The following is a 27,397-nucleotide window of genomic DNA, read 5'->3' on the forward strand; positions in this document are numbered from 1 at the left end:
ACCATCATGCACCTGTACTCAATCATACCCCTTATCTTGGTAGTAATTTTGAGTTTGCATCTGACCCAAAGAGTACATACTTACATGTAGGTTTCACAGCATATGTTTGCCTGGTACTTCCATATGGCATCTCATACTAATTATCTGCACAATATTAAAAAAAACCCTGTTCCATCATATTACCAGTAGTATTTCTGATCCCCCTTTTCAGTTTCATCCTAATCAAGAATGCAAATCCACACGAGTTTTTGTAAAGGATAATAAGCACAACTTTTATTTTTATAGTGTTTGCTTCATTTTTGTTTGGTAATATCGTTGCATGTGTATTTTCTGTTCTCTTCATTTCTGCAGGGGTTACGCTCTGTACCCATCTCACACCAGGTAGTGTATAAGATCTATAAGATCTGTGTTTTTACTTTTTCAAATGGAAAAGCAATGTGATTTGGAGATACCTCTCTGAACCATCAATGTTTTGCCTTGAAAATTTAACAGGAAAATTAACCATTACCATAGGAAATTTGAAATTTCTGACTATGTCCAATGCTTAGCACTAGTGTCTAGTAAATCGCGTGTATTCTTTGTTTTCCTTTAGTTGAAAAACTCTTAGTCCCTTTACCCTCAAGTTCCAATTAAAGAACAAAGGAATTTTAACAGAAGTTAGTGGTGAAAAGAATAAAATATAAAAAAAATAACTGGCCACCGGGACACAGCAACCAGCAATGAATCAATGTTTTCACTGTTTTAATGAGAAATGACTTGATGCTAAAGGAAATGCGAAGTCCTGGTTTGCATGTAGCTGTGCATTCTGTTCACCCAGTCTCAGATCTCCAAATTTGTGGATCTGAGATCTAGTAGATCATTCCTACCATAAAATCTTCTCAAACTATTATTACGTTGAGGCAACTGCATAAAGCAAAAATCAACTGCGCATCTATGTACATGTATTTGTTGCTACATGTAGTTGAAATGTACCAGTTGTGAGTACCACTTTGGATAAATATTGAAACCACAATTACATTCGATAACATTCTCACTGGTGTTCTTCTCTCAGTATATGATGATTTGTGTCCAGACTAAAATGTTGGAAGATAAGTTGGTTTCCAGGAAGTGTCCAATAACAAAAAAGCATAATTTTAATTAATATCAGGGATGTGAAACACTACAAAACCGATTGCTAACAAAAGTGTTGAGGCTGTCCCCAGACTGTTTATAGAGATTGTCTAAATAACTGATAAATTATATATACGTACTGCTAATACACAGCAACATGTACCAGTACATGGGTTAGGGGAAGATGTATTTCTATTCAACTTGGTTGTAATATCTGTCATGTTTCATGTGTACATATACTAACCGCACTAACATGCTCGGCCTTGCATGCTTTAAAGATGCCTGTGAATAATACGCTCAATGGAACAACCTGTCTTCCCTGTATCCAACTTATCCAAGTGGATAAGTTTTGAAAATAGTGGACATCAGTATATACAAGCATATATAGACAGCTGTCTATGGTACAAGAATAGAGAGTCATTCTCTCCAATGTAGTGTGTGGGCTGTTAGTGCAATGCAGTATATTTACTGATAACATGGATGTAATGATATAAAGATTGTGCATCAAAGAGCTGGATTCTAATCTTTACAAATGAAGCGGTTCCTTTCGTGAAGTTGTCTTCTTTTTTTTGGTGAAGAAATGTTCTTTCCAAAATAAATAAAATTGCAATGATGTGTGAGCTGATGAAGAACTTATAGTCAAAAATGTCTTTGAACCCTATAAAATTCTAAACTGAGTGAAGTGAGGTTGTACATTTGAAGTACCGTAAAACAAATGCCAATTGTATTCATGGAAAAACTCCTCTGTATGTGTTAATGTGAACCATAGTTGGTTTTCTACAGGAAGCAGTATGTGTTAACATGGGGTTCTGTCCCTTTATTACGATACTTCAGAATTGTAGACTATCCAAACTTTCCACTTGTTAGGTTAATAATTCTGCACAGCAATTTATGAAAGGCTCAACGGAAATGACAACCAGATTGGACAAGGTTTGAAAATTAACTTTATTAACTTTATGCTAATGTTTTACAGGGACATCAGCTGTAACTTTTCATTATTTTTTTCCCTATTTTTCTTTGAAATGTCAATGGTTTCTTGTGCTACCGTACACCTCAAAGCATGTTGAGATACATGCTGTTCAGCTTGTCAACTCAGCCTGTATATGTGTAGACTGCACTGTTATTGTTGATGACTGAATACCGGTCCAAATAAACAATGACATTGCATTTTACAAGTGTAGAGACTGCATTGACAAGCTAAATAGGAGCTGTTTCAGTATGCTTTTGGGAGTAGGACAAGAACTTGCAATTGACATACAAATCAAAAACTGAAAAAAATTATCATTAGTTACAGCTACTGGCCCTGTAAGTGTTGCCATGCATGGCTGATGAGTTTGTATCAAGAAAAGTTTGCTATTTGTGTGATAAGCTGATCATTTCCTCTCCGCATTTCTCGCCGTATATTTTTTAGCATCATGGGATCAAAGCGCAGCCTTTCATTTCAACTCAAGCTCAATTCACCATGTGCAACCGTGATTTTGTCTTCATAATTTCAAATTCACCTCGGTTGTAAACTGCATCAGTTGAAAACTGTCAACATCCACTGATGAAAAATCACTCTGAAACAGCATCACTTCCCTTGTTTCCAGATCAAAAAGACAGACCAGCTTCTATTTCTGTTCAGTGCCAACAGTCTGATATCCAACTGGAATCTGCAAATTGCTTAGCATTTTTTGACAAAGAATTGGTATCTTTACATTGTAAACAGTGTAATACCTTGTTTAATTATTACCATGGGTTATTGTTTCCTAAAAAAGACAAATTATACTTCAGAGAGATCTTTGAGTTCGTTTTGAAAACTTTTTAGACTACTATAATTAGTAGTTTATTGATATCACTACCATGATTGAAAAACTAGCATTATTATATTATATTATTATATTACTTCCTGTAGACTCTCTGCCATTTCCTACAGCCATTGTTTCCATATAGACAATTATTTTTGACATCAAATGATATAAGAGCAAATGTACATGTGTAGACCAAATCCAGTGGTTGAACAAAAAAGCGCTTCCCAGGTCAAAAAACTTTACATTAATTGATGACTATGAAACTATGGGGTCATCAAAGACTTGTCTGAAACTAATGCCGAAATTGAGTGAGCAAATTCTACCATGTCTAAATATTGTATAGATCTTCATTAGTTCGTCAAAAAAAAATATCCATTCCACTATGGCAATTAAGATGAAATTATTGAGTTTCAAATCAAATCAGAACAATTCTGTACAAATTTTTACAATGTAGCACATAGTTTTCCATGAAGGATATGACAAACTACTGCTAATTAGCATTCCACATGTTAATACTACAGCATATAATAGATAACGTATTAAACATTGAATTGGTGTGTGGTCAAATCTGACAGATGTATAAAATGTACATGTAGTAACATAGACATACCTTTCTCACTATGAGGTTGCTCATTAGAGCCCATCTGGATCACACATTGCCATGGAAACTTCTAAGAATCACAAACCATCCAAGCTAATAATTTGATTTCTGCACCAGTAGGCATTTTGCATAACTCGTAAATACATCGCTATTTTAGATTTTGAAATTCATTAGAAAAGTCAATGGCTGAATAATGCAAACAAACGCATTGAGATTTCAGTGTATGGAGAATAGAAACTCGTGGTAAAATTGCATGTTTTCTATCACAGTAATGGTGTATAGATGCATTTATGCTGTGTGTTTGTATTGGCGTTTTGATCATACAGGCAATCAAGTATTAGACTGAATAGGTCAGTCTAGCTTTTTGCCTTACAAGCAATATATTCATACAGGTATATTGATGTTGTGTAGGTTTGGCATTACTCATTCAATTTTGTATTCTTATATTATAAGATATAATTTATATCCCTTTTTTCTATCAAATTAAGTAATGGTTGTAAGATATAAAGTTACATTATACATGTACTTCTGTGCTTTGCATGTAATAATTAGTCTCTGACAGGAAGCACACATCCGAGATATAATTACATAGTTTAGAATTAGATATGAATGAGGAATTTTATAGACCTTTTGACCTTTTGATACAGACATTAATTAAAATCTACAATACCCAGAAATAAGGGAAAAATAGACATTGATATTTTATGTTGTTTTGATTGCTTGTCTGTAACTTATTATGATTTAGCTGACACCTTTTTCTCACCATACCTATGTTTTGTTTTTGCATAACTATACCTAGAACCCAAAGATAAACCTGACATTAAATGTAACTTGTTTCTGCTTCCATGTGTGTTACTCTGATTACATACACTTAACACTGTTCTGATTTCATTGCTTAAGATCTTTCAGTACCAAGTCACTTTCAAAAACAAGGACTTTGCCGTGAAGTTTTTGTGTACTTGTACTTAGGTACAATGCACTTCAGGTACAGGTATTCAAACTGGCAAACTTTTACAATACTTTTTGGTCTTCTACTTGTTAGGGCTCATTTTTAAGCTCTTGGAGTTTTCCCCAGGTAATTTTTGTGAAAATCGAAAATTGTATTTTCCTTGTAGAGTTAACACAGGGATGGTGGCCATTTTGAATTTCAAGTATCAGGAAATCCTGGGTAAATTGCTGTAATAGTACCAAATTCTGCATAGTGACCGCTGATTTTATTCTTGATTTTGAAAGGGAATGGTTGAAAGTTTCCTTGAGGAAAGTTTGAGCCAAAGTTGAAGTCTTTCAATTTTAAGGCACGTACTACCTTAAATATAGGTGAATACAAATATAGATGCTGTGTTGAAGATGTGTAGTGTCAAGTAGAAGCTACAGAAATGGTTGAAGGAAAACACTTGTAGGGTGGTCACGTTTCAAAATCTGGTTTATCAATTTATCAAACAAGGAAATGTATCACATCGTGACATGGTTTAGTCAGACAGTTTAAAATTAACCTGGAGTTTCGAATGTGGATCTTAGCAAACCTTGATACATACATGTACATGTATCTCAGATTGGTTCACACAAGCACAGTCTGGCTCATTCACAATGACTGAAATAACATAATGGAAATTATCAATTGATTAATCAATCAATCAATCTTTATCATTCCAATTTGGGCAATTAGTATTACAGTAGTAACGAATGAATGCATATCAATTCCAAAATATTTCAATTTAAAATCCATGCAGCACACAGTAAATGTGAATAGTAAAAGCACACAGGGGTAAACACACAGTCATGACATAACAAGTATACAATATGACATGACTCTTGCAATGTCATGTCTTTCGGCCAATTTAAGCAATGTATTAATTGCTTTGCTTTGATAAAGTTTGTGTGTGTGATGTGTGATAGTGAGCGTACGTGCGTGAGTGCTTCACGAACTCTACAACGTGTGGAGCGGTCGCAGTCAGAAAAATGTAACAACTTAGCCGGCTAATGAACCACTCTTTTTTTGGAGTGGAGATTTAGCTGAGTGGTTCTCTCTGTGGCCTCTCCGGTAGGCGACTAATGCCGTATGTTGTGAGTACGAACCCGATTGAAAACTAGCCATATTGTCCATTGTGCTTTGTTATTCAAACATTCTTTGAATGTTATGGTCATGACATTGATTGTTATTTGTATCAAGGAATATGCTGCCTGCAGTTTTTGTCTTATTACAGATTGTACACTTATTTTTTGCCGGTTTACTTGTTTATCACAATTTATTGTAACATCATTTTGTATACATTTTTGTTTTATTAACTTATTGTATATTAAAGTCTGCATGAATGACCATCAGTCGTTAACTTATGCAGTGCGCCCTCTATGGCATGATGGCCCTGTCATGCATATCAAGTGAGCACAGTGCATGGTTTGTTGTTGAACTTGGGATCCTTAGTATTTTCTATTTATATATTGCAACGTAAGCATTAGTATTTTCTTTGATTAGTGTGAAATACTAATGCTGACATTGAAATATATAAATAGTGGCAAGAGGATGGAAAAGGCTACGCAGACAAACTTCAATTATGTTGTCTGAGTACACTTCCAAAATTCCCAATTGGAAATTGTACCACTTCAAGTAAGCATAGAGGCCTTCCAATGTACAGTTTTCTCTGCTGTTTTCAGCATTAATATAGCATGCATGTATGTGATGCTATTAACATATCTAGGGCTAACAGAAATACCTCATAATGTCACATAACACTGTGTAGGGTATATGTGTGTGCTGCCTATTGGTGAATGTATAATCGGCTTCCGTGTTCTTTCTGCGCACTGAGCAGCTGTGCTACATTTTATCAGCAAATCCCTTGACATTTTGTGGCTCAGTCATCAGCAAAGAGTTGTAACCTCATGTGTTTAGAATTGCATCCATGGAGACAAGATCAAGCTTCCATCTTGTGTTGGTTTGTGGATTTAAGTACAGTACATGTACATGTGGATATCAAGAAAGAATATGTGATGTCCTGTATCATTAAACCATAAACCCTAAAAAAAAGAGATGATTATAAACTACAAAACAAATGGATTTCTTTGTTTATGTAATTTGAAAGTGACTTACAGCCAAGATTTTGAGCAAAATTGTAATAATAGTGGTTGGAGAATATCACTTTTATCACTTGAACGTAAACGAGAAATCCAAATATTGTGTGATTTGAGTAAATATTCAGAAGGCGCTAAATTATTTCAGGCCAATCCATGTGCATCATGACTGAAGGAGTTGCAGCACATATATTAGAGAAACAATTTCAATCTGTGAATTGACAGTCAGGAAGACATCATTAGTCATTTACACATTGAGCGATTGTTTATACCATACATGTATATGTGTCCCAAAATTTTCCTAATAAAATTTTCATCCTGCAACTAGTTTTAAAAGCGAAATTGTCAAATACTTTATTGTAAATCATAACATTTTCCCATTGCTGTTTCCAAATCATCCAAAATTATACCATCATTGTAAAATATCCCTTCAGGTATGAATCATTATTTAAAATAACATTCTATCCACAAAATATCAATGATAAAGACAAGTATCTGTTTGATATTATTTAGTCATCTACTCTTTTCTTACACTTTTCAGGAGTTCTCATTTGTGGCACCAGATCTCAAAAAACTACCGACCATTCCAGAGAGTGTGAGTATAATATTTACTTGCATAACATCACAAAATATTTACTCCCATCTTTGAAAAACGATTGTTTACGAAATGCTGTGTTAAACTATGATACAGATTAAAAGATTCAAAAGCAACATCGTCTTTCTCCTTCAAGCCGAGACATTTACTTTTCAGTAAAGTTGTCCATTGTTTGATCAGTCCTTCCACATGAACTTTGCAAAGCGCATAAGAGAAGTTAGAGAACTATTCCCTATAGTTCACAGCTTCCCTATGAAAATCCGTTATCATTTTATGAGCTGTACAAACTCTTTTTGGGTCCAGGATCTAGGACGAGGACTGCCATTCATGTATAACCCCCATCACCACCATGGTTTGATCTAAACCCATTGTTATCAATGGTGATTACGGACCTGTTTACAGGCAATAGGGGTGAACAGGTTAAGATCACAGAGCGTGCACTACTTATAAACAGGGACATTATTTCATGTTTGACATTAGTTTACCATGGGTTTGTCATATTGTCAAATTGTTTCCAAAGTCAAGGCAGTATGTGCCCTGAGAGTTTTGAAATTTTTCTCAAACTTTCACTGGGGAAAATTTGAACCATTCTCTTTCATAATTAAAGGGATAGTCCACCCAAATATCAACCTGCCTTTAAAAGTTGAAGAGGATTATTTTGTAGCATTTATGATGAAATGATGAAAAATGTGCTGTTTATTCTCTTATAAATTAATGTTTTATTAACATATGTGTATGACGCCATTTTAGCGATATGGAAGCGCCACCTATCGGAATTCCTCAGAGAGGCTTGACATTTGATGACGTAAAGTTTTCGTGTTTGGCTGAGGAAGTTAGGGGGCATCGCTAGGGGGTCTGGTCTACCGTACGTTTGTATTGAGCTGCTCCATGGATACGCTTTGCCTCCAACCTTATAACTTTGAACCGGAATTCAGCGTTACCGAACTCTAGGATTTTGAACTTGGTGTTTCCGACGAATACACGGACACATCGATAAATTCAGAAGTAAAAGAAGGGCACGTGGCTCCACCAGTTACCGAAGGAAGCTGTACAAGCATGGCTCTTTTGGTAGCTCCATTATAAGTAACAACGTTACGGGAGGCCATGTTTGGAGCTGAACCACGGTCCCCCACCGTGGTTGAACACATCTTCAATATCGCCTGGTGACAAAACGAACTCAACTTAGCCAAAATGATTGCTATTTGGGCAAAACATTTTGATCAGCATTGCAAGCTAGCTGCTATCACTTGAAAAAAACGATGTTGGATTTCAAACGCCCGAAGAAAACTGTATGACGACATTGCTCCGCCTATTTAGCCATTACAACGCTGGTTTTAAAATACGGTTAACTCTTTTTATGACAAAGAATGGTTATCGAAAATTGCCAATTCAAAGTATTAGTTTTTCAGTTACATATAGAAAAAGAATGAACGAATGACGAGATAATTCAAAGCACCGTTCCCCATTGGAGAGGGAGGAGACACAAAGCGGACAACCGGAAACGACTCATCTGTCCGACTCTAAATGGAGTGTCCCTCATCTAACAAACAATAGTTATACATACACACTTTCATGTTCTCCGGGGCACTAAATTAAACTTCAAACACACTTTCATGTTCAAGGGGGCACTAAATGAAATTTCAATTTATCCTTTCAAAGTACAGTCATAAAACACACTGAAATTTTCCCGTTCTCACAACTCACATTGAACAGTATGGTTACTTCAAAAGTAGGTTAACGGTAATTAGAAACCGCCACGGAGGTAGGAAGAGATCGCGAATCCGAGTAGCCGTTTTCTGCTGTCAACTTGGTGCAGTATTGGAAAAAATAATTGAGAATTGTCAAAATCTGAAAGCTACGACCAGTTATTAGGAAAACTTTTGGGAAAATTCAACACTTTACAGCCACGTCCGGGCGACAGGTCGTGGAGAGTAACCGAAAAAATCACAAGCGTGAAAGTCTACCCCGACTTCACCACCGGTCGTGGACAAAAAGTCAGAAAAAATTCAACACTTTACATTCATGAACTGGCGACCGGTCATGAAAAAACAAAAAGAAAAAAAAAACAACTGAAAGCCTTGACCTGGCGACCAGTCGTGGAGAAAAATTACTGACAAACGTCTAAATCTGAAAATCACGACCTCACAACCGGTCTTGTGGAGAAAAATTGTAAAAAAAATCAATGGCACTTTAATGCCACAACCTGGCGACAGATCGTGGAGAGAAAATAAAAAAAAACCAGTCATTAACTTGAAAGCCATTCCTTCACGGTCGTGGAGAAAAATTACTGAAAAAAGTCTAAAACCTGAAAGCCACGACCTCGCGGCCGGTCTTGTAGAAAATGTCGGCAAAAATTCAACACCAAAAAGTTACAGCCACGAACGTGACCTCGCGACCGGTCGTAGAGAAAAATTACAGAAAAAAGGAATGAAATAAACTACCTTCGACAGATCGGGAGCGGGAAGATGGCAAAATTAAAAAGTCATGTACTATTGTATAGCAATATGGAGAGAAAGCAGCTCTGAGAAAAAAAAATCTTAATCACAGTTACTCTGCGCTACAAGAGCAACGGTGTCTGATTAGCCTGACTGAGAAACGTAAAATATATTCGATCACACATATTGAGTATCTGATTCCATTTTTCCACTCTTGAACTTTATGTTTTTAGGCTTTAGCTAAATGATGTTATTATAAGTGCTGCTGAGGTTGAGTGGCGTGTTTGAATTACGATACGATGCACTCGATCTTTGGCGCGCGTAATTACGTGGAAATTTCTAGAAACCTTACAACAGAGAGCCTCATTTTCACTACAATCCAACATGGTTGTACGACCGGTCTTGTAGCGTGCTTATATAAAACGTTGGTTCATTTGGACCATTTTATGAAATCCATGTGATTAGTTATTTCGGGAAAATCCCTTGTAATTGCGCACTAGCAACGAAGTAATGAACTTCACTTACTGCTTCTTGTTTTTATTTACAATTTGGTGGCAAATTGCTCATTATTTTTTCGACGCCACAAAAATATGGCTTGCTGCCGTGGTATCGTAGAAAAATTTAGTTGTGGGTCGATAGCTGTGGTGTTTTCAGACGGGATTCCTGCCTTTTACGGGCTGGTTTTGAATTTTATGATTTTAACCCCGCCAGCCAAAAAATGGGCAGGAATCCCGTCTGAAAACACCACAGCTATGGACCCACAGCTAAGACAAATTCAACTCACAGCACAGATGTCCTATAATAAGTTTACTTTGACGTGCCTATTTTTTCTAAAAGGAAGAAATGACATGTCTGAAATTTTTCCGACATCAATGAAAGTTGTCATCAACGTATCTTCTTCTTTCTCGAACTCTTTTGCACCAATTCTTGGTTCCAGATAACGTTCAACATACGGATCGTTTCCGGTGACGTCACGCGTGGTGCTAGTTGTGTTGATGCGGTTAAACATTCCCGAGCAAAAATAAAACTTTCTGATTTCAACTTATCACGCAAACTTTATTATGTTTTAAATATCAATGCGATGACATCAAAATAATAAGAATAATAAGACTAGTAAACTATTTGTAGGAAAGATGATCCAAAAAACTCTCCGGCGGTTCAGAAAAATCATAAATATTTAAACCATTAACCTCTTTCTTTTATGGAAAGTCTCTCCCACAATCGCCCTTGATGCCTTCCTTTTCACGAATGCATTTGCTTTCCAGTGTAATTTTGTGGTACAGCATCATCTCGAAGTCTTTTCCTAATCCAAATTTGATTAGGGATCGTCAAAGTGCCGACGAAGTCCTTCTCTTGGAAACAGCATTCGCATACGTAAAAACATGCACTGTGCTTATAATTTTGAAATTTATGTCAGTGCCAATCTTTACCAGCAACAATTTCTAAAGGCGGTGTTTTCACCTCGGGTTTCGAATCATGCAGAATGCCTTCTCGAAATCTCGCGCACGATCATTGGTACATCCGTAACACTTACGGGCAGGCATAAGCTGTTAATGAGACTCCCTAGATCAGACCCCCTAGCCAATGCACCAAAACACGAAAACTTTACGTCATCATCCGGGCATTTTTCACGGCATGCTTTGCGATGAAGTAGACAATATGGCCACGCACAGTCAGCTACATAAGGTCTCCATATTGCCTGATTTTGATACTTATTTTCATAGATAACTTCAACAATCGCTGTTTCTGAGCAAAAAGTAATGATAAATGCTTTATAACATAAATATAAACTGTATAAGGCTGATTATATTTTGGGTGGACCATTCCTTTAAGAACAAAAATTAGGGATTGTTTTGCAAATTTTGGTACTAGGAGACAAATTACCTTAAATTTGCCAATATTTAATGTTTGATATTGCTGTTATCCTGTCCAATTTTTGTATTATCACAAAAAGGAGACGGTGAAAACCTCATTCACTCCACAAACTTCATAGTGAGTTCAAACAAGAAGCAGCTGGACAAACTGTTGTAAAAATTTGAGTCTGAATATCTGTACCTTGGACATATTTGTTTAAAGTCTGAATACATTTGTTTGTACTGAATACTAATTTTATCATTTTTTTGGTTTCACAGAGAAATATAACAGAATATTACAATGCTGTAGATATACAAAATATGATGACACTATTTGCAAGGTAAGGCAGTATGTCTGAGTCGCTTTGATTTATTTAAGCTGACATCTCACTTGTACACCGGTCACAGTATTATGTAAGCTTGTTCCAAGTTTGTCAACGTCCCTTGATCTGTGTGTGACATATGTACAGTTGGCTATATCAGAAAAGGTTTTGAAAAATTTGAGAGTCCGAATAGGCCACATCACGCAGTCAGTTGTTTCTGTTTCAATCAAACAGTCCATTCTGATTCTCATTCAAGGACATACACCTAGGAAATGATAATCATGTCCGACACTGATCATAGATCCAATCTCCACAAACTGCTCATACAAAGCCAGCCAGGAAAATACAACAGTTGCCGTACCCGGAACATTCAGTGTCTTTCTGAATTGTTCTTTAAAATTTCAGGGCCAGTTATTTACATGGCTGTCTGTTACACAATAGTAGGTGTCACTTTTAGAGATCAGATACCAGGATGTAGCTTGAAGCTTTTATTTTTCACCCAGAATTTTCAATAATCCTTCATATCACATTTCTCATTTCAGTTTACTTTATGAAAGAAGAGTTTTGGTGACTTCTAAGAAACTTAGTCTGGTGAGTCTTCCAGTGTTTATAGTACAATTCATGTGATGGATCCAATGTGTGAATTTGACAGGGCTGCAGAACTCACCTTGATGTCCAATCAGTAGTTTTTCCTTCTGGCGAAAATTAAGTTTGCATGTATATTACGTGAGCAAATCTGCAGAGATGACTCACTGACTGAAAATTCAGCCACTGTTTAATCAGATGGGTTTTTCCCAGCAAACCAGCAAACAAAAAAAATGCAAAAAACCGAAACAACAATATCCTGTCTGTATAGAAGAGTAAAACGAAACTAAGCTACTTGTCAACTGAATTTTCTGGAAAAGTGTTATATATATATATATATACTTTTTTGCATTAATTGTTGTTATATAACTTTCGTGAGACTTTCAAAACTTTCTGCTCCGAGAATGTTGCAGATTTTCAAATCTAAGAATGTTACCATTTCAGCTGACGGCAGTAATCCATGGTGCGGCAACATTGCTCTATCCCCTATACTGGCAGCATATCTTTATCCCAGTAATACCTTCTAAGTTATTAGATTATTGTGGTGCTCCAATGCCATTTCTCATAGGTGTCCATTCTTCTCTCATGGGGGTGAGTATACCAGGAACCTTTAGCTAAAATTTTGCTATATATTCTGTAATCAGAGCTCATTTGTGTGTTATTCATGTACATCACCATCATTATCCATATGCATGCATTGTATGTATGTATTTATGACAATGGATATACATATATATATATATATATATATATATATATATATATATATATATATATATATATATATATATATATATATATATATATATATATATATATATATATTTGTATTTAGAAATAATAACAAAAATTACTCCAAGTTCGAAGTACTTTGTATCTGTTACTGAAGTTTCATGCATCTAGCAAATCGTCAGACTACTTTTACCCTCTGGATGTTTTCTTGTTTATAGGGTTGGGACATACCATTGTACTATAGATTTAGCTGGTGTTGAAACTCAATTTATCATATACCTACATGCACGTGCCTGTGAAAAGCTATGGGAGAAAGCGCCCTCAGATCCGTGCATTTTTTTTACGTATCACGCCCCGGCCCGGTGCCCAAATATGGGCAATCGCGTGCATTTCTGAACTATCTCGATTCTGGTTACTATGCGCGTTGCTATCCGCAAACGTTCCATTCGTACACAAAGCAAGCGCGAGATTTTGAAAACGTCTGCTCGCTCAGATCGTAGTTGCGCGTGGCGACAGTGGAGGCGCGCCGGTAACATGGGCTTTTATTTCTAAATTCCAGTGAAATCCTGTGTATACTAAGTGCTCGCCTGTTCAGTATAAATTACAAGAAACTGACATCACGTTATTGTCCTTCTTACACCTCGATTTCAGCCTTGATCTCTGTTGGTCACGTAATAGTACGCATATTGCTTTGTGCGTTCTAGAATTCTGCAGGTAAACAAATGACGTCATTATGTATGTCAATCCGCGACGGGAAGCGGCCATCGTATTTCTGAAAAACTGACACAAATGGTGATGAATTTTTGATATCGCACGCATATTTATCTCCTAAACAATGTTGAATATTATGTAAACTACATATTTATCATTCCATAAGGTATATGATAAAACCTTTACGGCCCTGATACGGCTTTTGCGGCCCTTGGTCATATGGCGGACGGGCCCTCGCACGCTCAGGCCCTTCACCGTACGACCTTGGGCCGCAAAAGCCGTATCAGGGCCGTAAAGACTAAACTACACATTTATAATTCCATAAGGTATATGATAAAACCTTTACGGCCCTGATACGGCTTTTGCGGCCCTTGGTCGTACGGCGGACGGGCCCTCGCACGCTCAGGCCCTTCCGCCGTACGACCTTGGGCCGCAAAAGCCGTATCAGGGCCGTAAAGACTGAACTAACACATTTATAATTCCATAAGGTATATGATAAAACCTTTACGGCCCTGATACGGCTTTTGCGGCACTTGGTCGTACGGCGTACGGGCCCTCGCACGCTCGGGCCCTTCCGCCGTACGACCTCGGGCCGCAAATGCCGTATCAGGTCCGTAAAGATTAAAATAGTATTTGTTTGTTGTTGACACTTTGAAACCAACTCAGATCGTTGGTTAAACAGCATAGATTTATCACCATTGATTATGTGTATTTCTGACAAACAAAAATTACATTGCTCACTTGTGTTAGAGTAACTTAATGCTCTGTCAACAATTGACCATCATACATCAAAGTCCTGGTCCTTGCTCTTGAGAGACTGAATAAACTTTGATAGTTCAGTAACGTAAATATACAGTCCAACTGTTTGTAATTGCCCCGATAAGTCTTCATGTCAGTTGAAAGGTGATTGTCAAACCAGAAGTGTCATTTCCAAGGCCAAAGTCTGGACAGAATTCAATAAGGAAAAGATTTACACAGGCCTCATTGATAACACTTTCAAGATATGCCTCACTAATCACATCCAATCATTCTGTAAAAAAATGTATGAGAATAGCACTGAACTATCAAATTTTATATGGCCTTCTCAAGAACTTATCAAACTTCCGCAGTCTCTTTGTGCAATTCCTTCATTTTCATTCTTTTTCCATCTACAGCAAGTGAGGAAGAAAGCAGCAGACCAGATGATGGAGATAGTAATCCTGGATGCAGATAACAACACCATAGAAACACCGTTTAACGATTTTGAATCTCTACCATCAGAAGTTGTAAGTCAGGTTTTCTTTCCTCATCTAATCATTTTAACAACAGAATTGCAGTTAGTTCCTCCAACTACCCTGGAATCACAGTTTGCTTTGAGGCTTGTGCCTCCTCATGCACAGGATAGAATGGCTGGAAGAAATCAATAATATTTGATACAAGCTCAACCTATCTTTTCCCGAGTGAAAACACTGATATATCTTTGGAATTGGTTTTGTCAGGTGATTTCAATGTTAATAAGAATCACCTTCATGTGACCATTTTTTTTATCAAATTGTTCTCTGAAATTTCTGAAGTATTTTGAACCACCAGTTCATCAGCTGTGTACCATTCCATTCTTCTTACCTTGCACTGTCTTCTTGAACATGCCACATGATATTTTCTGTTTGTTCGGGACTCTGTTACCTCTAACCTATGACCTTTGATCCTCACAGACTGAAAAGATGAAGCACCGGCTGAAAAAAACTGAAAAACTTCTTGACGATGGTGTGGCTAGGATATTCCTAAAGGCCCTGGTACCTCTTCTTGGTGGATACAGACAGGCACTGAAACTCAGACAAGTAAGTATTGTGACCTGCCAGGTCAACAGTAGGGGTCAACATCCTGGTTCTTTATGCTAATTTACAGGTCAATATGTAAGGAAAGCATGAACGATTTGGTCAAATATTATTTTGACAAACTGAACCTCTGTTCCCGGAAATTTGTAGATAAACATCATCAGTTTGTGTGTAGTCCAAATTTTCCTTAACATTGCCAGGTTGAACAAACTGTAGAGACAATACAATTTGGCGAATTCCATACACCAGGTCAGAGATGGCGCTGTTTTGGCACCAGAACCTGTATACCTGTCAGGTTCATGATTACCAATCTCATGCATGTACTGTGAGCTAGCCTGCTGCCTCTTATTGTTGTGACAACTTTTTGCCAAGAAATAAGACTATTTCATCATTGCCAACTTGGCTGGCCAAAGGAAACTTTACCTTTTGGCACTCTCTTGATACAATCGTTCCTTGTTTTTCCAGGGAGAAAAGATCACCTTTGATGAAGAGATATTTATACAGTCCAAGTCAACATCCATGAGGCGCATACTTGAAAAAATGATGACATTCCAGCACGTCAGACAGGTAAGCCCTATCACTGCATGTTTACTTTCTGAGCTCGGCAGGAAACTTTCAAGGTTTTTGAGAAAGGAATGACACCATCCCTTCCCCTTTGATAAAGCTCTGATAAGCATAGGTCTTGAACTGGGCAAGAAAAATGTCAACAGCACTGAACGAACAGTTTTTTGGGTGATTGTGTACATCTGATATGTAATTCTCCAACTGCCCATGTAAAGAAGGTCTCATGTCGTCTCGGTACATCAGATACCATTCCTGAAGAAGACTAGGACACTTCCACTAGATAGTAGCTAATAGTACTTGCTTAGGGTGCTTTTAATAGTGAACAATACAGACACACCCCCTAAGATAATGTTGAAATGTGCTACACTTAAGAGACGACCCAATATTGTTCAGTCTTAGCTATCAGGCACACTGGTAAGCAAAGTTGTAGGACTCAGTCAATTGAAAGTTACCCCATGACAATGTAGGTGCTCTAGAATTTGTAGTGAAAAGTGTTTCTTTTATGCTCCATAATTTGTGTCATCGCATGTCAGCTGATATGTCACTCATATTTTATCATATTTTCAGATTTGCAATGATCTTTTAACCTGCATGAAATCCTAGATAGATTATAAATGTTTATGAACAGATGGTATTTTAATATGAAGGTGCGATTCATCGACTGTTTGGATATACCTTCAGTTCTTCTATTTATGCATATGTGCCATACACTTAGACTGAGTTAGACACACTTATGTTCCCATTTGTATGCACACATATAAGTATGTACACTCACAAACAGACAGAAAAGAAACACTGCATGGCATGATATCTATAGTAACTACACGGGTGTGTCTGGTTGACAGTTTGTCGAGGGACGTCTTGATATGCTGAATACTGGTAAAGGCTTCAGTGATGTGTTTGAAGAAGAATGTGATCAAGCAGAGCTAGACAAAGGTGGGTAGGAACCATTTCTCTACCCTGTTTTCATATCCTGGTTTGTCCCAATTGAATTGTTTTCTGTTGAAATATTGGGCCTCTAAACAACTACAAGCATACCGGTATCAGGAGAAAGCATTTGGTTTTATCTTGTCAGTGCTGAGTGCATGTAGCGAAAATAACTGTCTTTAAACCTTTGAACCCTGACCTTTCCGTTACCTATGACATCATGAGTAGATTTTCATCAAGGCAGAGTTCAAAATGTTATCCCTAACTGTCTTTAACCCTTTGAACTCTGACTTATCAGTTACCTTTGACATCATGTATAGATTTCATCAAAGCATGGTACAAAGGGTTATCCCTTCCGTCTCATACATCAGTTGTCCAACCACACCAGTATGCCCTCTGTCTTGCAAGAATTTTCATTTCCTTGAGTCCAATAAAGTATTTACTGAACTTTTCTTGTGTCAGCCATACACTTATACATGCTGCCTGCAAACTTATCTGGAGGCTGAGAGAACACACTCATTTGAGTCAGTTATGAAATGAAATTGGTGTAGAGGGCGCACTTGACGGCACCACAGCTGGTGGTGTAAAAAGTGCCAAAGTTAGACAAGAATGGTTTTGCAGAGTGTTGCAAGATACTTGATCCCAAATGAAGACAGTTACCATCAAATGCTGTAAAAAATCTCTCATTTACCACTAGACTATATACAAGAGTTCACTGTCTCTTTCATTTGTTGAACAGACATGTCAAATTGTTACATCATATCCACACACAAACGACAAAATTTCCTGATATGGTTTTACTAAGTCAAGAAGCTTATTTCAATTTAGAAATCTGTCACATGTAAAATTCTTTGATCACAGATAAGATGAAGATTATGTACAAACAGTGGATAAAAGACACCAAGAACTTGATGACCACAGTGAAAGGCAAGGTAGGTCAAAGTTCATTCCACTCGTTGCATGAACTAAAGCTAATCACAAGATTCTGATGGTTTGTAGGTTGGTGGCAAATTCCTGTTTCCATCAGCTTTCAAAGTCAACTTTCTTTTTTCAATGCATGCTCTATACTTCTATGCTCCTATCCCAGCATGTGTGACCAGCACATGCTGTTCTGCTCCGTCTACTCAATCAAGATAACCAACTCATCTTAGGAAAGATATCACATAGTACCAGACTGTGTTATGTTTATACCGGTAACTGATAATCATCACAGCCAAAGCAATATGACCTTTAACCCTCATCAAATCTGCACCACAAAACTGTCACAAACGAGCATCACATCAGTATACACCTGCAGTAATTATTTCTGTCTCAACATGTACAACTTAAAATGCAGCAATTAAGCTTCATTGCCCAATACTCAATGCATGGCTCTAGTCACAGACATAATACTCATTACGTTTATTTTTAGTGTTTTACTTATCCTGGAAAACAGTCAGCTGCTAAATTCAATTCATTTTCCTGTCAAGACTATCCAGTAAAATGATTTCAAGCGATAGTGTGACCACATGTTCAAATGACAGTTTTGAAAAGAGTCAAAAGTTTGTGGCATTCAACTTCATTCTTAATCCTCTGCAGCCGTGAACACATTTACAATGGTTCAGTTCACTAGGGAGTTAATATATTCACAGTGGCATACCACCAAGCTAACTTCTGCTTACTGTGAATAAATTACCCCTCAGCAGACTGAACAAGTGTAAATGTGTATTTTGGTCTGTGGAACAATGAAGGAGAGGTGATTGTAGTATTCTTTTGACTTTGTCTCCATACAGATCATGTGAACATGTGGAGACATTGCAGCTTTAACTCATTCACCGTTTGTTTTCAAGTGTTATGGGACTGCAGCAGGGATGAATACGTTCATTGAATGGCTTTCAGAATGTACTCGTTCTTAGATCAAGAAGAAAAAAAATGTTAAAATTGCTGAAAGCCTGTTACGTTCAATTGTCTATCAGACCTGTACACTTGAAGAGATGGATGAAAGGGTTAAAAAAGAAAGCAGCATGCTTATTCACATAGAGTGCAAATCACTGCTTATTTATCAGCTCAGTATTTCGATAATTTGCAAACTATATCTGCGTACTGACATTTCTCATTCCGTGTGTGTGCTTCCTGACATCTTTTCTACCCTGTAGGCAAACCCCGCCATGAAACAAATGTACAAGCAGGTAACAGTGCCATTTCACCTCACTATACAAACAACCACTGATTTTCTATGTGCTGCTGGTTTGGAAATAGTTGAAGTGTTTTCCATTTCCCAAAAGTCAATATCAGAGAAACCTTCATCTGTTGCCCAGGCCACTAGCCAATCAGCAGTTGTTTCTTTCAAACAGAAAAATATATCTTATGAAACAGTTCATTTACATCACAACCATTCCTGGCAGTCATTACGAACAGTCGACTGAGTGCAGAAAGTAAAAGTAAAACAGATGTTCCAAGAGGGTGTCTGACCTGACCCTTAACCTTGACCACTTAAGTTGGTGAAAGTTTGGCCTCTTCCTTATGAGTCCTACTCTGTTCGTAATGGTTGCCTCATGTTTTGTCCCATAATGATTGTTTCACAATTGCTTGCTATGGTTTAAGTTTCATGGCACACAGCAAAACTCATCATGCGTCATTGTCTGAAGTTGGGTGTCCCCTATGGGATCAAACACTCTTGTTAACACTCCAGTTTGCTACCTTTCTGTTTTCAGCTGTAGACAAATTGACAAGAAAACTGATGAGCGCCGGTAATGGGTGCAACTGAAGGACACTGGGCCATTTCCTCTTTATAGAAGAAATCAGAGCTTGTCTAAGTGTGCCTTTCTGGGTGTAGAAATTCACACATACCTCCTAGACTAATGCTGAATTGTACTACAGCATAGCTTAGGCCCAGTGTCCTTCAATCTTGCCTTACAATGTATTGCTCTCTGTGATTTTATAAGTGTTGTTCATCGGCAGCATGTTCCTAATGTTGAATTTTCTTGTAAAAAAGTTGTGAATCAAAAGATTCTGTTTATTTTTCCAGTTTACAATGTCTATCTTAAATGTTTGTTTTAGTCTCTGTTGCAACAAACTTAAAATATGTTGCTTCTGTGTAACAGCTGAAGTGTACATTTGCAGTTGGCGTGAAACATTCTTTGAGAAGTCTCTGCTAGCTTATCTTTGTGAAGAAAATGTTGCTTTTCACAATCTTTGTTGTACTAACATCCAATAGCTAACAAGACTAACTCTCATCTCACAGGTTTCTTCGTTTCATAAATCTGGTGTATTGGCATTCAATGAAACTGCATACAACTTGACAAACATGGCTGCATGCAGTGATAATTTCTCTCTATGATCAGTAGTTCATGAGAAGTTAGACGAATTTGAAATTTTTAGAGTTAAGACTGACACTTTCTGTTTATTTGGACTACATTATAATCTTTTTCATCCTCTTCAACATCTGTGCTTGTACTGAAACTGTACAGAATTTGTTTTAAATTGTCAAATGTGTTCTTACTCTTTACAAGCTGTAGTGATTAAAATTCTACAATTTCTTAGTCCTTTGTAATTTTCTCATAACAGCAAAATTTCCTTTTCATGAGTTTTCAGAAACAGTTCCAAACAATTAGTTCACTTTAACCTGATCACCCCCATTCCCTGTGAACAGGTCCACACTCACCACTGGCAACAACAACTTTGGACCAAACCATGGTGACGAAAGGGTGAAGAGAATAATGAGGGGATAAAAGCTGTGTAGTTTACCTTACAGTTTTGTACCAGAATCTATTTTGTGTTAGCCTCATTAATGATGCACATTGCCTTTTCACTTTGGCAGACAAAGAAGAAGATGCAAGCAGTGCAGAACAGATTCAGTCATCCCAAAGCCAAGGTATTGCAACTCAATCAATCAATCAACCCATTGATTAGTCAATTAATCAATCAATCAATCGTTCAACCAGTAATTCAATTAAGTCAATCAAACAATCAATCAATCAAAGGACTTAGTTTGTAATTTGTAATTGAAACAAGTAAACGTTGTTGTTTTACTTCGATGTGTTCTCTTGATCAAATTCTCCCTCTCACTCGATTGATGTCATAAGAATATTGATATCACTGTATCGTATAGACCTATTAAATTTACACCCTGGCAGTGTTATGGAGGTAGTTTTGAAGGGAGGGATAGACAGATGTGAAGAAATGATAACTTGAAACACACCCTCCACACACTCAGAGAGAAAGAGGGAGAAAGAAAGAGAAAGAGAGAGACACACACACACTCACTCACTCATATCTACACATTGTTATAGCGCAAACACCGTAATAGCCAGGGAACCACACTGCTCCTTACTTTTAGAGCTTGGTCTGATAGTGGAAGTGAGCTTATGACAGAATTGTTGCTCATCTATATTGTGTCTGTGTAAGTTCAGTAAAAGAAAAAGTCTGTGATGCAGGAACTACTTACAATCCTGAATCAGTAGGCCAAGAAGACAGGTGCTGCCGGAACAGTTCCATACAATATTCACATGTACATTACCATACTCTGCCACACACACACATCACACACACAGCTCACTTTGCCAGCATGCCGGCATCGCATCACCATATCAATGCTATGGTTCTCCATAGGAGGTTGAGGACATTCCCAGGTCGGCTTCCAGCATGGGTGCATTGCATTATCTGGACACTACCGATTCATCGGCTGAACGTAAAAGCGCCCCTAACTCACCCACACGGGAAAAAACCAGACCTAAGGTACATGTTCATGTCCATGTGCTGTTATCTCAGTGCCGTTTGATGATATGTGTGCACATGTTTGCTCCAGTGTTTTAAAAAAACCTCTTCCTTTTTCATCTACAGCTGATTCTTACTTTCCACTGTGCATTGTAAACTTTTTGTGTTCCCTTTTTCCTCACTTCTTGTTTGTAGACTATGATCACAAGCTGATATGCAGTTCAAAACTGAAAGACTTACACTTTTACTCAAACTTTATTAGTTCAGAAGAAATTTAGAACATTCTCTTCAAAAATCAAGAATAAAAGTCGGTGGTCATTGTGCCAAATTTTTACACTAGAGCAACAGATCACCATAAATTCATTAATATTTAAAATTCAAAATGCATACTATATGTGTGCTAGCAGCTTCATACGCAAAAAAGATTTCAAAATTTTGATTACAACAAAAACAAAATTGCAAAATTTGAGAGTCAGTATAGCTGTCCCCTCGGTGCATTTTTCCTTAAGTTTCCTCTTGCAACACACCTATCCAGCCATTCCTGCGTTCTTGCCTGATTTTCTAGCTTCACCCCACACTCATGCTTGCGATATTCTCTTCACCTCAGTCCTATCTTCATTCTTTCATTCCTGTCAAACTTTTCCTTTCTAAGTCTTGTACTGTATAAGCTGCCTGCTTCTTTTAACATCTCTTCTTTATGGGTTTTGTCCGATGCTTTACTAATCTAAATTGCACTTTCAGTATGTTCTCCATTGCATGATGTACTGTGTTATACTACACCCTTAACAGTTGTGTATCTCAATAGGAAAAAATGTGTTATTTGATAGATAATGGCAGCACTGTTTCTGTACATATAACCTCTCAGAGTCTGAGAGACCCTTTTACCTTCAGTTTAATTTCTAGAAGTCCAGTCACTTCTTTGAAAATGATTGTTTTGAACCAAACTTTGGCTGTTGAAGGGAAGAAAAAGTTGTAACAAATGTCTTAGGGAATGTATCAAAGTGAAATGACTGCATTTCCAAATACACCAGATGAGGTACGACCACTCTGTTTAGGATTCAAAAAAGGTTGAAGTGCAAATCAAACACTACACTGTATTCATAACAGTATGATTACTCACCTGCAATAAAAGGATAAATCTTTGTTTCTCAAGTTCAGAAGATTTCTAACTATGACTCTGTCCCCCCTAAATCACCCTGCAGAGACCACCTCCCCCAAGACCCCCTCCGTTTGAAACATACATTCAGTCGCAGACAAGGCAGAGAACCAACGCCCTCAATGGAAGTAATGCCCAAACACTCAGAAGAAATTCAAAAAGTAAAGATATGTGAGTATGATTTGTATTTTTTTTTCAGCTCATATTTGGTATATGTATAAATATCAAAAGAGCTTATATGGTAGGTCGGTGGCATCTGTATGTATGTATGTATGTATGTATGTATGTACGTCTGTATGTATGTATGTATGTATGTATGTATGTATGTATGTATGTATGTATGTATGTTGTATGTATGTATGTTTGTTTGTTTGTTTGTTTTCAAGACTGGACCAGTAGCTTTAACTTTTGATGATATTTTCCCTACAGTCTTTTTGTTCTACTCCCCAAAGCATGTTAAGATACACAGTATTTGGCTTGTCAACTCAGCCTATACATGTATAGGCTGCACTGATATTATAGATAAGTGAATTCTGGTTCAGACTATAGTTCAAATGTAAAAGCAATACAGTACATTTTACACATATAACACAACAGGCTATGTTGACAAGCTATGGAGTAGGTGTTTCAACCGCCTTTTTTGGTTGAAGCAAGAATGCAATTGACCTAACAAAACATACTAGTTGAAATATAGTAAACTAGTTGAAAAACTCATTAACAACTACAGCTGCTGGCCCTTTAAGTATTTTTCACATGAAAGAATCATATTTTTGTATTCTTTTCCATGTAAGCCACGTGCCAAGGCTAGTCATTGTGTGCAGCAGTAATGTCATGTCATCGATGAAAAATGAATTCTAGTTGGGACTGAATACAATTGTCAACAATAATATTGGACATAGCACAAGACGGATGAAGTAGCCAGTTACTCTACAATGTATTTTTTGAGCAGTTGTAATTTTCCATAGCAGAGCAGTTGTGCAGACTTTGTAGTGTGCCTCAAAATTTCAAACTCATGGTGGCGACCAAAGCAACATAGAAAAGATGGCGAATTTAGGCTGCATGACTTTTTCGCTTCTTTCAGCCAAGCATGAATTCCACTTGTTTTAGTATAGGCTATGGTCAGGCCAGTTCCAAAACATATACATGTTTTACTGTTTATATCCCAGGACATTTAAGTCATACAACACTGTAGCCATTGGTGATGATGAAAGCGCCAGTGACAACTTAGAGAGCAGTAGCAGTGATGAGTCAAACAAAGGAAACTGGCAGCTGATGGGAGAGTTTGATGAAGTTTTTAACAAACTTGACAAAGGGTTGCTGAATACCAATAGTGATTCCAGCGTAAGTACTCAACAACTCAGAAAAGAGTTCCTCAGTTTTTTCGTAGTGATTGGCATGAGGGTGATTAATTCGTAGTAAGCAGTGAAAGCCAAGATGAAATTGCCAACCCATGAAATTCTGTTTTTTGCATATTTCACCTGTGAAATTAATGCAATTTACATATTGTACACTTGAGACTAAGTGTTCACATTAATCTAAACATGACGCTGTGTTTACATATGTTATGCATGAAAATTTAATTATGTTATACTTTGCAACTGTTTGTTCACATACATGTATCTGTACACACAGAACTGTGTTCATTATCGTATTTTCCCTTACATTGTAAAAGTTGATCTTGAACATGGAAGTGTGTTTTGGAAATAAAAATGGTTCTCATATTTTAAACATTCAATTGTAATAAGGCACAATCTTTATGTAATGCTGTAAAATCAAATTAAAATACTTCAATGCAATGTCATATGAAAATTTCATGTAGAATGTATAGTCTCCTTCGGAATCCATGTTTTATGCTGAGTTTATTCATCAGCCTGCAACATTTTACGTAAACTGCATTGAGATTCATCAGACTTTATGCTCTACATCCGTCACTTTTCTACGTGTACCCAACCATCAGCAGGTCAAAGGTTATTGCCACATCCCCAAGCTAGGCCGAGATTCAGAATCACAGGGAATCTGGGCTGCTAATCTCATTAACATGCATGCATGCAAGATATAACATATGCTTGTATATAAACCTGAATTAAGTATTTCAATGTTTAACAAAAATCTGGTTCCCTTATAAAGAATGTAGGAAAAAACTATTTGGTTGTAATATTAAAATAGTAATGCCGTTAATGTCTATTTAGAAGCATAAATAATCACTGACATTTAATAATGTAAATAAGTTTGTAGAATTATTGATAATCTTGATTTAAATATTTTTGATTTTTTTTTTCTTTTAACATGCACAGTAGTTTCTGCATAAGCATACAATGTTATCCATTGCTTTTGAAATGTACAGCATTTAGACCTGAAATATGACAGAACAATAATATTCTTAATTGGGAGTGTTTTAATGATGATTTTTATGACATGAGGCACAGTCATGCAAATATTCTTAGAGGAAGCATGATGTTGGTAGGCTAACTGTAAAATTCACTGTTTTGTCAAATTCACGTTTTTGACAACTTTATGGTCAGATGATATTACTGAAAACCGTGGTTGAAAACAGCATTCTGTAAAAGAAATAGAGATATTTTCAATTGGCATGGACTATACTGCTATTTTTTGTAAATATTTTTACTGTTCTAAAGTCAACCTAGATCGGCAAAATGAAAACTTGTATCTTAACAAAAAACAAGTACTGTATTGGACATTATGTATGTACAGACTGTTTTTCCTGACTTGTAAAGTCTTCATTCAGTATGAAATTCCTAACTGGTATAAGAAGGAAAAACAAGCTTAACGAAAAAAAATTTAAAAAATATGTCAAAGCTACTGAATCAGTCAGATTTGGAGATTGGTTTTTTGTTTCACGAACAGTGTCTATGACCAGTATCTAAAAATTTTGAGTAAGTAAAGAAAGAAAGAGGCATAATTTTTACTAACAGAAATTAAAGACCAATAACCAGATTAACGTTTCTGAAAAAAATGGAGGTTTTACCGGTGTAGTTCACATTTTGCATGCTATCTCTGCTAATAAAGTAATAACAATGCCTGCGACTTTTGAAAGGAAGCATGCAGACTCATCAGTGCTCTCATTTACACGCCATCACAGTTCAAAGGTTAGGGGTCATCACCATAGAAACCTTGCTTGATACCAGCTTGAGGTACCCCATTCTCTTCTAACACTCTTTTAAGTGTAATTTCTGTAAATCTTTCAACAAGGTGAGCACGCAAACACTGAATTGATGGAATTGAAGACAAAATATGAATGTTTAATGTGTGTTGTTTGTCTAGGTACAGCGTGGTCAATATCGACATTCTGTCCCCTCACCTTCTACTAGGCCAAGCCAGAGAAGTACCAATGATGCATTTTATGCTTTAACATCCACTAATACACCACAAGGGTGTCCTAAGGTACTCTGCCTGAGACGCGTTTTTTGTTTTTTTGGTTTACATTTGATTTGTGTTTGGTTTCTAATAGATAGAGTAGTCTTGGCACAGGCACTGGGGCCGAGGCACTTCATAGTGGTGTGCTCTTCTTAATTACTCTCCATGTATGCTCGCTTTAACTCACACCTGATAATAACCTGACTAATCCTATCCACTGCCTAACTACACCCACTAATATTAATGCCCTTCAAAAGACACTAATCCCACATTTGTTCAACATCTCCCATAAATCCGTCAGTTTCCGTGATAGTGTAGAATGTGTGTGATGGAATCTTTTTCCAACCTTTACAACCGATACCTTTACATTTTGTGGTTTTGGTTAAAACAACTGGCAAGAATGCAACTTTTGACAGTATTTTGGTGTTTTTCATTTTTGATACATCTTACACGAGATATCATTGCTACCTGTCTGCAATCTGTAGTACCCATAAAGAATGCAAATTATGTCTTGTTATGTAAATTGACCACACCTCTGAAAGAATACATTTTTACAATAAAATAATATGCAAATTATGTCTTGTTATGTAAATTGACCACACTTCTGAAAGAATACATTTTCACAACAAAATAATATGCAAATTATGTATTGTTATGTAGGTTGACCACACCTCTGAATGAATACATTTTCACAACAAAATAATATGCAAATTATGTATTGCTATGTAAATTACCATGCCCCTGTTCTTGTCCAAGCTGTGGAGAACAATGTAAAGCATTGACGATGTTCTGGTCACAGTCATGTGACAAGCTTTTGGTTATTACAGAAGTACTCGTTGCTCTGCTTCGGGAAGTTTTATTATACAAAGATGTTTATTTTTTATGACAAATTTAACAATCAATACCCTTATACAGTGTAAGCAGATTTGAACATGACTTAGATAACCAGCATTTGAGAGTACATTGATGAAAAAATATTTTCGTCACTAAGAAACAAAAAACAAACTCACCTGAAATACTGTCAATAGAGTGACATATTTGCCTCTTCCAGATTACTCCAATCGG

General features: G+C 36.8%; 1 protein-coding gene across 26 annotated transcripts in view; it reads left to right on the forward strand.

Moving 5' to 3' along the window:
• LOC139152509 (DENN domain-containing protein 1A-like) overlaps positions 1 to 27,397 on the forward strand; it is a 70,044-nt gene that overhangs the window by 34,839 nt on the left and 7,808 nt on the right. For 4 of the 26 annotated variants that reach the window (XM_070725673.1, XM_070725694.1, XM_070725674.1 and 1 more), the window contains exons 7-22: positions 352 to 381; positions 7,109 to 7,162; positions 11,730 to 11,791; positions 12,316 to 12,364; positions 12,803 to 12,949; positions 14,956 to 15,066; positions 15,493 to 15,618; positions 16,081 to 16,182; positions 17,025 to 17,115; positions 17,968 to 18,038; positions 19,242 to 19,274; positions 20,906 to 20,959; positions 21,697 to 21,822; positions 23,004 to 23,128; positions 24,124 to 24,298; positions 26,240 to 26,359. In XM_070725673.1, the coding sequence (XP_070581774.1) occupies positions 352 to 381; positions 7,109 to 7,162; positions 11,730 to 11,791; positions 12,316 to 12,364; positions 12,803 to 12,949; positions 14,956 to 15,066; positions 15,493 to 15,618; positions 16,081 to 16,182; positions 17,025 to 17,115; positions 17,968 to 18,038; positions 19,242 to 19,274; positions 20,906 to 20,959; positions 21,697 to 21,822; positions 23,004 to 23,128; positions 24,124 to 24,298; positions 26,240 to 26,359 (1,476 nt within the window). Of the gene's footprint in view, positions 1 to 351; positions 382 to 1,977; positions 2,041 to 7,108; positions 7,163 to 11,729; positions 11,792 to 12,315; positions 12,365 to 12,802; positions 12,950 to 14,955; positions 15,067 to 15,492; positions 15,619 to 16,080; positions 16,183 to 17,024; positions 17,116 to 17,967; positions 18,039 to 19,241; positions 19,275 to 20,905; positions 20,960 to 21,696; positions 21,823 to 23,003; positions 23,129 to 24,123; positions 24,299 to 26,239; positions 26,360 to 27,397 lie in introns of all 26 variants that reach the window. The other 22 variants (XM_070725691.1, XM_070725669.1, XM_070725670.1 and 19 more) reach the window with 15 other exon arrangements.

This window comes from Ptychodera flava, chromosome 16 (assembly GCF_041260155.1).
Source record: "Ptychodera flava strain L36383 chromosome 16, AS_Pfla_20210202, whole genome shotgun sequence".
Taxonomy (NCBI): Eukaryota; Metazoa; Hemichordata; class Enteropneusta; family Ptychoderidae; genus Ptychodera; species Ptychodera flava.